General features: G+C 38.4%; 2 protein-coding genes across 4 annotated transcripts in view; one reads left to right on the forward strand and one right to left on the reverse strand.

Moving 5' to 3' along the window:
* The first annotated feature begins 2,635 nt into the window (after nt 1–2,635).
* arid6 (AT-rich interaction domain 6) lies at nt 2,636–7,193 on the forward strand. Its single transcript, XM_017307787.2, has 6 exons — nt 2,636–2,933; nt 3,517–3,674; nt 4,216–4,268; nt 4,655–4,752; nt 4,840–4,978; nt 5,143–7,193. Exons 2-6 carry the CDS (start codon nt 3,530–3,532, stop codon nt 6,475–6,477), a joined length of 1,770 nt encoding a protein of 589 aa, XP_017163276.1. The 5' UTR covers nt 2,636–2,933; nt 3,517–3,529; the 3' UTR covers nt 6,478–7,193.
* A 72-nt stretch (nt 7,194–7,265) lies between these two features.
* Nucleotides 7,266–14,133, reverse strand: part of LOC103473342 (rhotekin-like) — a 45,815-nt gene continuing 38,947 nt past the window's right edge. For all 3 annotated transcript variants that reach the window (XM_081613418.1, XM_081613417.1, XM_008423500.3), the window contains one exon: nt 7,266–9,821. In XM_081613418.1, the coding sequence (XP_081469544.1) occupies nt 9,815–9,821 (7 nt within the window). In that variant the 3' untranslated portion in view covers nt 7,266–9,814. The remainder of the gene's footprint in view (nt 9,822–14,133) is intronic.

Genomic DNA, 14,133 nt, shown 5'->3' on the forward strand with positions numbered 1-14,133 from the left:
TCTGAATTGAACTTCCTGGTAGAACCTTTCACTCTGGACATCTGTGGATTTGAACTCCAACCTTAAATTCATTGTTTTTGGTTTTCTGGTTCCCATTAGGCTGGGCTGTGGGTTGTTTTTACAAGTGAAAAACTTTGTGACATTTGGAAAGTTTTCATGATCCTGTTTGCTTTCAGAAAATTTAATGGAGCTTGACTGGCTTCACTCAAAAGACTGAGAACGTTGTAGTTACAGGTGGTTAAATATGCAGTTATATTAAGTAAATTAGAATACGTGTTCAAACCATTTATCAGACAAAATGTTCCTTTTGAAAACAATCTTTAAAAATATATTAACCATACTTAAGTGTTTGAGGTTTTTTTCTCTTAGGCTGATGTTATATTTTAATTTTTAAATATCATGTTTTTGTTACCTGTAAGTGAGAAATGACCATAACAGTAAAAGGTTTTCAAACATCCATCTGTGTCCAATTATTCTTTAAAATGTGTTGCACTCAGTAATAACATTTCTGAAATAAATGTTTAACTTTTTAAAGCAATATTCTAAGTTATGGGCTGTAAATACACGGTACACTTTTCAGATTTTGATATTCCATTAGTTTCCATCTGAATTACATTTCTGTACTAAATAATTTGTGTGGATTTGTGAAATAATCAAAATACAATACATATATATATATATATATATATATATATATATAGTTTTTACAATCATTTACTGTGATAATATAGTTATAATAATATGTAAGGAACATTTCATTATTCTGAAACACTGACTACAAATACATATTGCATACATGATAGACTAATCATGACCTTAGTTATTTTCTAAATGACAAATATGTTGTCTTCTTCTGCATTGTATGAGATTTAAAGAGATACCCAAAACCTAAACTACATGCTATCAAAACACTTTTTGAATGTTCCAGTTGTGACAAAGTAAACAGCACAAACTCCTGGGGGGGAGGATGTAAACAAATAAAAACTCCAGAAATATTTTTGCCAACTTCATACTTCCTTCTTCCTTATGGATAATCATCAGCATTTTTCATCAGCCAGAAAGGTCAGTTATTTTGAGAGCTTAGTTTAGTTCAAGTTCATTTTCTTCTACTTTGGTCTTATGTCAAGGTCATATGTTTTGCTCCCAATAGAGTGAAATCTAAATCTGAACTCGTATGAACCACTTTTTCAGACACACAACAGTTACTGCTGGGTTGGTCTTTGTTCTTTAATTATTCAACAAGATGTCAGAAACATTCGGCGGTTTTGGTCCAAACTGACGTGATGGCATCACACAGTTGTTGCAGAGCCGTTCGCTCCACAGCACTAGCTGCGTTCCCTTTACAAATGTGCTGCGAAACGTTTGACAATATTCCGCTAATGTTCAAAAAACACAATCTCACAATTTATGTAAATAAGAAACACAATTAAAATCACACGTGAATACGGTTGTTCACAGGATAAGTCGTTAAAAAACATGCTGTGCCATCATCCTCCTAACACTTCCAGTCGCCTTCGTCTTTCCCGAAGAAGGCGTTTGTTGATCGTCTGACTCATGATGTAAAGAGTGCTCCCATTGCAATTTTGTGAAATATGCTAATGTCAATACAAGTCAAAAAAACACCTTATCCTACAGTTTAATTGAAAAACATGTTTTTTTTTAATTGCCATTAAGCCAATTTATTTTTGTAATTCCAATCTACGCAATTCCAATCTCCCATCTCACTACATTGCAAATGGTCTTGTTTGGATTGAGGTCTTTTTTGGATGACTGGTGGTCATGGGAGTATGGGCAAAGTCATGCTTAAGAAACCAGTTTGAGATTATTTGAGCTTTTTGTGATTTAGTGTGACATAGTTCTGGATCAGTTGTTACTTTAGTGTGCTATACCCTCCTCACCATTAGTCTCCATTACCAGCCAAAGCGTTTGCTACCAGCCAGCATGCACTCATGATTTCTTGGAGGAGGTTTTGACCTGCTATCTACAGATGATATCAAATCTCAGGTGTTTCAGGCAATGTTTTTCCAATCTGTCATCGCCCGGCTATAGTGTGCCTATAAAAACAGGGGCCTTAATTTCCCGTTTCCTGGTTGGCAGGAGTGACACCCGTTGGGGTCTTCTGCTGCTGTAGCCCATCGCTACGAAGCTCAACTTCTTGTGCGTTCAGAGATAATGTTCTGCCTGGTTATAGTAGGTAGGTATTTGAGCAGGAAGAATCCCCATGAGCCCCATAAACTGGTTCTGATGCAGCAGATTATTTGAGAATCAATTTTAGCAGCCTAATTCAACACAAGGAACCCGTTGTTGTGCAAAATTAACTCAAGCGACGTACATGTCAGTAGATTTGTACAATATGTTTCAACATCTTCGCACATTTAGAAAGTTGTGTTTCTGAGAAATGCAAAACATTGATTTGATGTCCTGATAAGATGATTTTTGATGCTATTCCCTTTGCTGAACCGCTTTCCTGTTAAAGGCCAAACACACTGGAATGTCTATGAAAGGTTATGCAATATGTCATATGTGATTAAATAAAACATAATAGTAATTACAGATATAGATATGTCTGAATAGAAAATATGATGGGAGCAATTTTTTCACTGTCCCGAGTTATGATTAATTCTATTATGTTTGTTTTTTTTTCTGGTCACATAACTCCGGAACGAGTCGAACTGGTCGGACAATTCGAATCTCAGCAGGAAGTTGTTAAAGTAAACACCTCCTTTCTGCTACTTTATCACTTTGTCACAAAGTCTCAAGGGACAAATGCGCGACTGACGTGACAGGGGCCTTAATAACCTCCGGCCTGATCCAAGTTGTATTTTAAACTTCCTGCGGGATCTTTAACCCACACGGGCTTCTCGGCTTGTTCTCTGACGGTCAGGGCGATGAGATAAGCCTTTCCAAATTTATCGTCTTCTGGAGAACAAAAGGTAAGAGATACTTTGGTTTAAATCCAGACATAATTATCTCATGATATTTAATTTTGATTTTTAAAAAAAAAAAATTTATCATGTTTGTCGATTTTTCTGGTCACCCTTCATCTTTGTTATTGAGTGATTTTATTTAGATGCCACGAAAGAAAAACTCTTAGAACATTTAGTTTTGCATTATGGATAAAAATGGAACAGAACGATCTTTAATTAGCTTAAATAATGTCTGTTCTAATATTTTAATATATATTCTAACTAACAATTTGGTGCTGTAATTGACAAATAAGGAAACAGATTTGACTAAGTGGATAAAGGACGCATTGAAAGCATGCCGTGTTTACGCCTCGTGCCGATGCTGTGAGTCGCTCGCGCTGCTGAGATTAGTAAAAGTTTGAGTATCGACACGATGTGGCCGGGTTGCATCGATTTATCGAGGTGTTGAAGTAAAGCTGTTCATCCCGATACATTTGAGAACAACGGGAGAAAGCTCATTGGGATGACATCTCGAAATAAAATGGAAAATAAAAAAAAAATCTTAAATTTGCTCTCCTAAAAAAAAAATCTTGTTTATTACTGTTTTCAGGTTGCAAGTGAAAATGGCGCAGGTGGAAGTCCAAGACGAGAGCACCAAAAAGCCGATGGAGGAGATCACGGAGGAGCAGTTCCTGAAAAATCTTTACCTTTTCATGAAGAAGCGAGACACGCCGATAGAGAGGATCCCCAATCTGGGCTTCAAGCAAAGTAATTATCCGCGAAAACGTGTTGAGACGAATGTCAATAAGCCCTCAGTGTCTTTAAAAAAAATTTAAATTACATACCGTTGTAACATCATGACATAATTCAAGTGCATCGCATTCCAGCTGCGTTTGTTTGATATATTGTCAACAAACATCTCAAATGTCAGATCGAGTAAAAACGATCTTAGGAAACATCCTACACATCAAGATGTGAGATTTGGTGTTGAAATAGTTATTAGAGGAATTTAGATCAATATATGTGTTTCATATTGCTAAATTGTTTAGCTAAAAACATTTGAGTACCTCTATGAATTAAGAAATATTTTCAAAGAATAATCCTACTGAATGTTTTATGTGGTGTATTTTTTTCTCCCTGTGAATATAACACTTTGCATGATCTCAAAATCAAGAAAGGGGAAAAATGGTCTTAAGCAATCAAATATGAAAAAAATAACTGAATTGCAATAAATGACAAATACATTGATTTTACTTTTGAGTAATAATTATAATATATATTCATGTTTTTATTTGTTTTTGCTTTCCAGTTGATTTATTTTTGATGTTCAAGACTGTCAACGACTTGGGTGGCTACCATCAGGTAATTTTTTTATATAAATATATATATCATACATGGTATAATCATCATTTTTATAGAAGTAGATTAAATGATGTATAAGGTTAAGCTATGTTTATAAGTATTGCTGAATTTTCTAAACAAAAACTAGCCTTATTTTTTTATTTTCAATTTTGCCTTACAGCATCTTTTAATGTCAAATTTATGAAGACACATTTATTATAGATGTCTGAATGGAACATCTATTCTATGTTCTACAAATAACTACCACTTAGTTATTTGTAGTGGTAGATATTGTTTGCACTAAACCCTTACTTCTTTTTTTTAGTAAAACTGTTTTGGTGCATTTCTGTGTTTTAATGCCGTTTCCAGACAAACAAACACAAATTAATCTCTCCTCTACACTCCAGGTGACGTCTCATCAGCTCTGGAAACGGGTTTACAACACGCTGGGAGGAAACCCGCGAAGCACAAGTGCAGCCACCTGCACACGCAGACACTATGAAAAGTGAGTGCGGTTATCTGCGAGAGCAGTACGACCGGGTGGTTTTCTCTCGCTGGAAGCTTTCGTCTGACTCGGTCCCCATTTGTTTAGGTTGCTTCTGCCTTACGAGTGTCAGCTGAAAGGCATATTGATGAGCTCCATGCCGCAACATCAGACGAGGCCCTACCACGACCCCAAAGACAATCTAGGCCATAGGCCGCTCAAACGTGGGCTCTTACCGCTGTCACCGGTTGGTTACATTTCTGTCATTTTTAGCTGTATTTTATAAGCTTATGATGTGAATAAAGTGGTTCTAATGCAAGGAATAATTCACTGAACTATGAAGGCTTACTTCTTAATTTACAGACAAGAGAAAGGAGTCTCACTAAGATAATCTCTGATTTTCCCCCTCAGCTAACCCCCTGCTTCCAGTCGGACCCACATGGAAATATCTACTCTCTACCTTTCCATTACTACCCAACTGGGTGGCCAGCTCATCCACTTCTGCCACCTTTTGTGCCGGCTGTAATACCACCAAATATCCCCCCCTCTCCGAAAGTCCCACGTCTCCCTTCCCACCCGACTCCTCAGGATCCGGTCAACATGGTCAGCCAGTCTCTAGATCAGTTGCGTAGGCTGGCGAAGGAGTACAAGGACTCAACTGGATTGTCAACCTCTGAACCCCTGAACCTGAGCACGAAAGCTCCAGCTCGAGAGCCCCACACCGACACTGACCCTCCCTCGTCGTTCGGCCCACCTTCGTCCAGCAAGACCCCAAAGTTTCTGAACAAGCCCTCCACGCTCTACAACCCCCTTAGCGCAGGCGTAGTAAGAAGCGACGGAAGCGAGATGCAGGAGTCCAGCGAAGGTGTCACAACCCTCTCTGAGTCCGAGAAGAAAGAGAGCAGCGATGCTGATGTCCAAGCCCGGACGCCCTCAGACAGCCCTATATTCATTTCTGCTCTGACGCCGGAGCCAAACAAAGGCGTCCTTGAGACGACACCGAAAGTCGGCTCTCTGAAAGCAGACTTTCCAGTCCAACCGCCAGAGGACAGAGAGGCCAGGATGGAAGCGGAGGGTTTCAATCTCAGTCACGTTCTGCATAGGATACCCAAAGGCGAGGAAGGCAAGATGGAAATTGAAGTGCCGCTGTCCGTGGTTCGTAACTGGCTCAGGTTTTACGGTTCTTCGGCAAAGCTGCCCGAAGCGAAAGAGCTTCCCGTCTCCGTTGACGACGTCTCCGGGGGGAAAAAACGTGTGTCAGATGTGGACGTTCTCCCGACAGGCTACGAAACACCTCGTAGTCCTCAACACCAGAGCTCAGCTGAAGACCTGAGGCTGAGGAACAAACCAGGACTCATGCCAAACACTCGGGCAGATCACCACCAGGAGAGCCACCTCACCAGCTCCAAGACTTCTGGTGGTCTTCCGAGAAAAGTCGGAGGTGGCCGGAACGCCTGGGCACTCGACCAGCAGGATATCAATAAACCATACAAGCTCAACTCAACAGATTTCTGGAATGCCTCTTCCAAAGAGACGACGGCTCCCCACAGTCCGGTGAAACCCGAATCCAGTCCCCCGAGAAAGTCTTCCAAGTTCTACATGGAAGACCTGTTGCAGAGAGGGATGCAGAGGTTGGAAGTGGAGCCTTCAGCCGTGTTGATGGTGAACTCCAGCCCCACGTCCGTGTTTCCTCTGACCACCGACGAGATGAGGAAGCTGCAGACCATCATCTCAAGTTCATCATGACAATCAGGGAAGGACCCCAACACCACATTTAAGCTGCCTCCCATTACTGACTCAAAGCCTCTCATTAGCGTCGTTGCGCATCCGGTCGACGTCTACGCGCCATTAACAAAGAACAGGAGGATGGCAAAGTCAGCATTTTCAATGGATACATTGTAATCTGCATGATTTTCAGTATTAATGACACAAACATGAGGGAAAACGTGTGTGCATTAACATTCTCTTATTCCATTTCTAATCTGAAGAGTGATTAGTTTCATTTGTCAATATCTTTGAATAAAATAAACTGCAGATGAAATCATTCCTATTATACTTCATTAACCCAGTGTCGTAACAAATAATAGAAAATAGAGATTAAAGTCATGCATATTCAGAAGTGAAAGATTTTCACTCTCTTTTATTCTGCTTAAAATAAAGAGATTTTTTTTTACATTTGGAATTTACTGTAAAGATGTAAATTAATTTTGTCTATTTTTTTAAACTAAGCTTTTTATTTTTCCCTAATGCTATTTTTTTATATTAACTTTCTATGTATTTTTGTTGAAATGTCTGAAATAAAAAAAGAATGAATGTAATTCAGCAGAGATTAAATTAAAGGCACAATGTAGCAGAATGTGCTTTGAAGAAAATGTCTTCATTGACATTTAATTATCCTGTAAAATATACATGACTTGTACATACATTTGATTGTGAAAATCAAATAAATTCCATTAAAAATGTGACTGGCTTGTTCATGGAATGAAGAACTTGTTACAAATGTTTTTTTCCCCCCCATTTGTCTCTTATTTTGCTTTGCATATTTGTGTGACGGCTGTGTGAAGTGTGTGCCTGCAGAAAGCAATAAAAAAAAAACTGCATATTTTTCTGCCAGCCACATGATTGCTCAGGGGAATTTTTTTTTTTTTTTTCCGGGGGTCAGCCTGTGAAGTTGCTTTGATTCGTTTGCTGCGAGGAAGAGCTATACATAGAAATCAACACTTCATTTAGCCACAGCGAGAGAAGAAAAAAAGGTTTTTATGCAAGGAAGCAAATATCTGGATTAAGATCTTGGTGACTTATAGGCAAAATCAGATTGAGACAAAGTGTTCAGAACAGCTTTTTATTTAGAAAGCATTACCATCGAAAGAATTACAGTGTAAAGAGTTTGAATTGGTGTGACAATGCTAGCTAACTATGGCAAACATTAATATACACACCTTAAAGAATCTAATTCCTCCCATTCCTTGGAAGCATTTCTGTACCTTTTTTTTTATATTTTATGAAACATTTAAAGAAGAAATTCCTCTGCATCAAGCACACTTTTTTTATTTTATATTATTTCTGTTTATTGTCTGAACACTGGCACGACACGTGCAACCTGTTACGTTAGTGGTTACTGTCTGGGCCTTGGATACTTTGGATATCATCCAAAGTGATAACGTGCACAGATCTGTGGTGAGACAAAAACATGCAGGCAGAGGCGACACGCCCTGGACTGTAACGAAGACGCTGAGTATCGCATGCACATCGTTTGCTGACGTGTCAGACGTATCACACTCCATTACGACCTGCGCTTCAGAATCTGTCAAGTGAATTGAGCTTTAAAATCATTAGCAGCAGCAGCAACCAGGAGAAAACTTTTACTGTTCATGCTGTTAAACACTTCTTTTGTTAGATCTGGTGACGTGTTCGGAAGGAACCCGATTATGAACGCCTGTCCTGACAGGCATTGTATTGTCACTTCAATTAAGTTGTTCCTTTGCTGATCATCAATCCATGGTCCCCTGCTTATACTTCAGGTTTCATTTCTGTTCCAGAAAATTTCCGAGTTTCTTGTAATGAAACCCGAGCTGTAAGCTTAAGAACACAAATGGTTCAAGGAAGATATTATGTTACATAAACAATCTATAAAAACCTGATATCCTATATTGATATTATAGAATTAAGCTTATTTAATGCTCAATTCCATAGCTATAAAAGTAATGTGATTAGATGGATGCAACTGAAACACTTTTTTCACATCACACAAGTCACATGATCAAAACCTGGATGCCACTGGTGCAAACTCAGCATTACAGTGGAAAGACCGCAATTGCAAAATTGTGTTTTTTGACATTAGTGGAATATTGACAAAGTTTTGTGCACATTTGTAATGGGAACGCAGCTGCTGCTTAGACTAGATGTGCACTGCGCATCACCCACAAATCATCATTTCTACCCTGCAGTTTGGAAGAGGGAACCTTACAATGTGTGGCTGTTGTATATTTGACGAAAAGATGAAATTTACCGGAACTTTCTTGACCAGAGTTCGAAGGTGTCTTGCTGGATTTTCCAGCAAGACAATAATCTGAAACTCAAAAGACAAGAAAACCTTCCAACTGATTTCAAAACGCTGCCACAACGACCCAGTCAGTCACCCAATACGACTCCATTAGGTAATCTACAGAGAACAGAATCAGATCAGAGTGCATGGAAGATTTAAAGAGAATGGATCAAACTCACGCCCAGTATGAGGCATTAAAAGCATTTCAGTAAAAAATGTTTAATAATTAATCCCTGCATCATTCAACTTCACTGCATATAATTTGATCCGTGGAATTTTGTTTTGATTTCTCTTGGTGTGTGGATTAGTTGGGCTGATACGGTTTGAACTTTATTCACCGTTTTTTAAATTTTTTTTTATTTCCATGCAGTGTGTCAACAGCATTCCACAAGGTCACACTAAGGATGCAATATATACAATGCATCGAAACGCTAGGTAGCCAAACAGCTACTATGCAGCGCTTGCCAATGGGTGGGGTGATGTCAACTTACAGTAAAAAAAAAAAAATGTTTGTCTCGTGAGTCAGCCCGAAAGCAGCCAGATGGTTTCAGGATGAGAGTCTGAAAGCTGCAGGGTGACAGCTGACAGAACGTTTTATTTATAGCTTATCGGAAAATTTATTGCAACAAAAACAAAGAAATCAGAAGGGCAGTTTATGTGCACAACAAAAAAACTATTGACTGGATCTTGAAGCAACTTGGTTTGTTCGCTCCGGTTCACCATTTGTATTTTCACAACACAAATGCTAACATATTTGTAGACAAATGTACCATTTTCTGAAACTTAGCTAGTATTTTTTTGTGACTTTTTTTTTTTTGCTTTTTAAATTAGAAAACCAACATTCAATGAAGTCCTGGATTTGTGTACGGGTAGAAAAAAGCGACAGTAGGAGCCGTTACAGTGCGCCTGGCGTCCTTAAAGAACGAGCAGCATTCATCATGTTCTTGTCCTTTTCGACCAGGTTTAAAAAAAAAAAAAACCACAGACGAGGAGAACGGGAGAAATCGTCTGCCCACCGCTGTATCTCTGTCAGGATGATTAATAGCTGGAAAAAAGAAGAAGAAAAGAAAAATGGTCACTGAAGTTGAGAGCTAAACAATGAATTAGTGTCCTGAATTGACACTAAAGACACCTTGCAGAGGCCAGCCTGATTTTTTTCAGGCTTTTTAAATGTCCAATTCCTGTCCCGGCTGCTTAGGCAAAACAGCATGGTGGATTTGGCAGCTTTATGTTCATGTTGGGGGATTTGCTGTACCGTATAAAGGTGGAAAAGGGAATATTTTTTGCATATTTAATTTCACTCTGCAACTGGGTCGTGCAGTAAGGAACACAAGCCACGGTAATTATACACACTTTTTTTTTTTTTGCCTGAGTGTTTGACGGCAGCCGTTGCCACCAACAAGACTCAGTCGGTTACCTAAAATGGCCCGATTGACTCCAGAAGCCATTTTTTTCTCCACAATAAAAAAAAAATCTACTCAAGACTCCGTTGCTGTATTTACTTGAGGTTGTCTTCGTCTGATATTAACTTTTTTTTTTTATTTGATGATCTTAAATATGTCTCTCATATACGCCTAGTGTAATGTGTGTCAACACGAAGGTGGAGAAAGTGAGGACTTCTTCGCAAACGAGTGACGGAGGGTACGGGACAGACGGGGGCCAAGATCAATATTTTATTTATAGATATTCAACAGTCCCTGTGCAACTCGGAAGGAAGAAGGTGTGAAAATGCAGGAACTTTTTTTTTCCCCTTGTGGTTTGCACACACCCCACTCAACAATGTTGTCTTCTATTAAAAAAAACAAGCAAAAATAAAAATAAAAATCACACCACCCTGACAGTTGAAACTATTCAGACATACTTCTCAAAAACCACAATTTGCTCTCATGTGGGGATTTGTAAGAATGAGGATATGAAGCAGCTTTTTTTTTTTTTTTTTTTTTTTTAATGGCGCGATGACACAGAACCTGATGAATCACTCTGACCAGAATGTCGGCTTCTGTCCATCAGTTTAATGGAGCGTTTTGATTTGTTTTAGCGACGAGCCAAGCAGGAGATTTCTAACATCATCTGATTATTCAGAGATAAGATCAGAACGCGGCACTGTCGCATTGTAACCTCGAAAAATTTGAAATATAATTTTTAGATTTAATAGACCTGGGATTAAACAATGTTTTGTTTAAGCCACATCGATTTATTTTATTTCTCTTTTTAAATCAGAGTTTGATGCACAGATTATAACACATCTTGGAAATTGTTTCGCAAATACGGTATTTACTTTTCCATAAGACAGAAATTCAAAACTGAAAAATAAAAAGCCAAACAAAACATATAAAGCGATTGGAATTTTTCTTTTTATGCATTTTCTTTTCTGACTGGCAGCATGACAATCAAAGTGTCAAGGCCAGACCCAACAGGTTTCCTCTCACAACTAGAGCATTCAAGCTTTTGCCAAGATGTACAACTGTTAGAAATGTAATGGACACACAAAAAAGAAAAAAAAACGGGGAGGGGCGGGGGGGTGGAAGAGGTTTAGCAGGAATAGAGAGAGCACAAGTCGTCCTTGTGCTCTCTCTGCCTCTTACTGTTTGCTTTAAACTTATTTTGCTGAAATGACTCACAGCAAAACACACTCTGGTGAAAATGAGTGTATTCAAGATGAAGCGAGGCCATTGTTGTTAAAGCCGAACTTTGTTGCCGTGACCCATTGTCGCCTCACATATATCAAATATCAAACTTTGCGGTACAACCTGTTGTGTGACACCTTGTGACCAATCGTCGGATTTCTCTCCGTGCATCTCGCAGTCGAACAACAGGCGTCTTTCTTTCCACACTTAAACTTACGACTTTTGTCTGCCGCTCTGTGTAACAACTTAAATTATAGGTTTGTTTTTTATGCACTGCGTTACAATGTGCCATTGTGTTTTGGCTCAGAAGGCGTTTGTCTCGCCCGGCCTCGGTGACATCAGTGAAGGAATGTCAGTGCTGACCTAAAAAACAAGATCATCTTCATCAACGTCTACTTATGTCATTATTGCGAATAACATAATTAAGCTGTGATAACATGGCATCAAAAAATGTGTATATTATTGGGATGGCATCTTAATTGCTATAAATGGCAAGACACAAATGATGCAATGAAGCTTTGTCCTCTTGTCACAAAGATGGCAAATGATCTTTCCGCCGCGGCTCTGAAAAGCGTTCACTGTCTGACGTTTGTCGAGTCACAATTCAGTGGATCTCATTGGTACTCGTGCTTCAGCAACACGAAGCAGTGCGATTTTGTGAAGTAGATAGAAAATTGTTTAATGTCTTCCAATTTTGGTGTATAAAATTCTGAAAGGTGTGGCATGCATTTATAGCATGCCATATTTTACGTTAATAAACCCCAAAATAAAACTGCCTTCAGGAGACACAGAATTTGTAAACTGACTAGGTATTAACATGTTCATGCATGAATTATGATCCTTTGTGTCAGGATTTTTTTTTCTTAAGGGATAAAAAAAAGTTAGGAAAAAAATTCTGTAAAAAATATTTTTATTTTTTATTTTTTTAGGTGATCAATTGTAATTTTCTCCAAATACATCAGTAGTATTGTTCTTTAGGGGTTATCTGATGTCACAATATTTTTTTACCTGTAAGAGTCGTCTACAGTAGAAGGAGGGACCGGGTCGGCTGGCATGCTTTTGTGTCTGTCGGCCATATTGGATTTAAGAAAAATAATTTCTTGCATTTGCAGCTGATTCCCAGTGGTTTATGGTGCATTTTATGATGCATTAGTGTCCACTTCAGTGGTCTGTGTGCATTTATAACATAAAAATCCACAAGAAAATGGCTTTTAGATAGCTGTCCAGTGTAGTGACCACTACGCATGAAAGGGTTAATACATCAGTTCTGTGAATACAAATATATATATATATATATATATATATATATATATATATATATATATATATTATATTTACCTGTAAGAGTCGTCTACAGTAGAAGGAGGGACCGGGTCGGCTGGCACACGGGTCAGCCGACACATATATATATATATATATATATACACACACACAAACACACACACACACACACACACTTTTTTGGCAACATTAGTGAACAAATAAAGAGCAGAGAAAAACAAACATACCAGACAGTCCTGGGATGTACTAGCAGAAAGGTCTAGAGGAATGTCATGTTATAAAATCCTCTAGGGTTTTGTAATCTCGTGGGTATTTATGGTGACGTTATCTCCCCGTGCACGGAGATGATGTTGTGTTTTGGAACCGATTGTTATCTACAGACTTGTTCCTCGTCTTATTCAACTTTAAAGTGTCTTGAAGCCACCAGTTGTTCCAGTTGAAATTAAAAAAGCATTTAATTTTGAATTGAATCAGAGCTGCGCACAGTCATGGCCTCTGATATTTTTGAAAAGTTTGGTTTCGACAGGCTCTTTCTTTGAGACCATGAAGCGATAACGTGGAGACGGGCTGGCACAGAACTGAAATAAAAAGAAAGACCTGATATTCAAGCTGCCGCTGTTTGGGGCTTTTTCCCTTTCCTGCTACTCATTCTGATGAACAGTTCTCTCAGTTTACAGTCCTCATAAAATAATGGCAAACTGAATAAAATCTTTCTGTTCAATTGTAAAATTGAACTTTGCTGTCAAAAATTATGAGTCTAAAAATGAGTACGCATAGGGTGAATTTGCATGACACCATCACTTGAAAATTGCTTCCTGAAGTCTTTTTTGTCTGGTGTTGAAATTTGCTGGATGACAGTTTGACGTTCATAGATTTACTTCATCAAATTTCACCGAGTTTGGGCTATTTTGAAAAAAAAATTAAAACATTTTTTTTTGCATGTCTTTGAAGCAAAACCTCAAAGACATGCAGCTGCCAGTGGAGCAAAAGATTGTTGTGTGCAGCATCGACTCAGACGCCTGACACTGATTTTTATTTGCAGAAGAAAAAAAAAATGCATTCAAATACCCGTAACATTGAGATTTGTGGTTGTGTCAAAAAAGTTAAAGGCGCATGACTGCATTGGCAAAGCACAAATTACATTTAAGATTAATAATAAATTGGCTCTTCAGACACATTTCAAACCAGTGAGTAAAATATGACCCTTTACGTCTTTGTGAGCTGATTCAAACCTTAGATTCGTTTCAATTCCTGCATGTTTGTACGATAAGAATCCATTCTGCTCGATGTTGGAATGTTGAACGGATTGTTCTTGGAAGTGTTTTTACCCTAAAAAAAAAAAAAAAAAAAAATCTGATTTCTTCTGATTAGACCTGAGCCAAAGTATGAGGAACATGTCTCAGAATGTTGTGGACCATGTTACATAATTATCCCATGTAGAATGATTGC

This window comes from Poecilia reticulata, chromosome 12 (genome assembly GCF_904066995.2).
Source record: "Poecilia reticulata chromosome 12, P_reticulata-male-v2, whole genome shotgun sequence".
Lineage (NCBI taxonomy): Eukaryota > Metazoa > Chordata > Actinopteri > Cyprinodontiformes > Poeciliidae > Poecilia > Poecilia reticulata.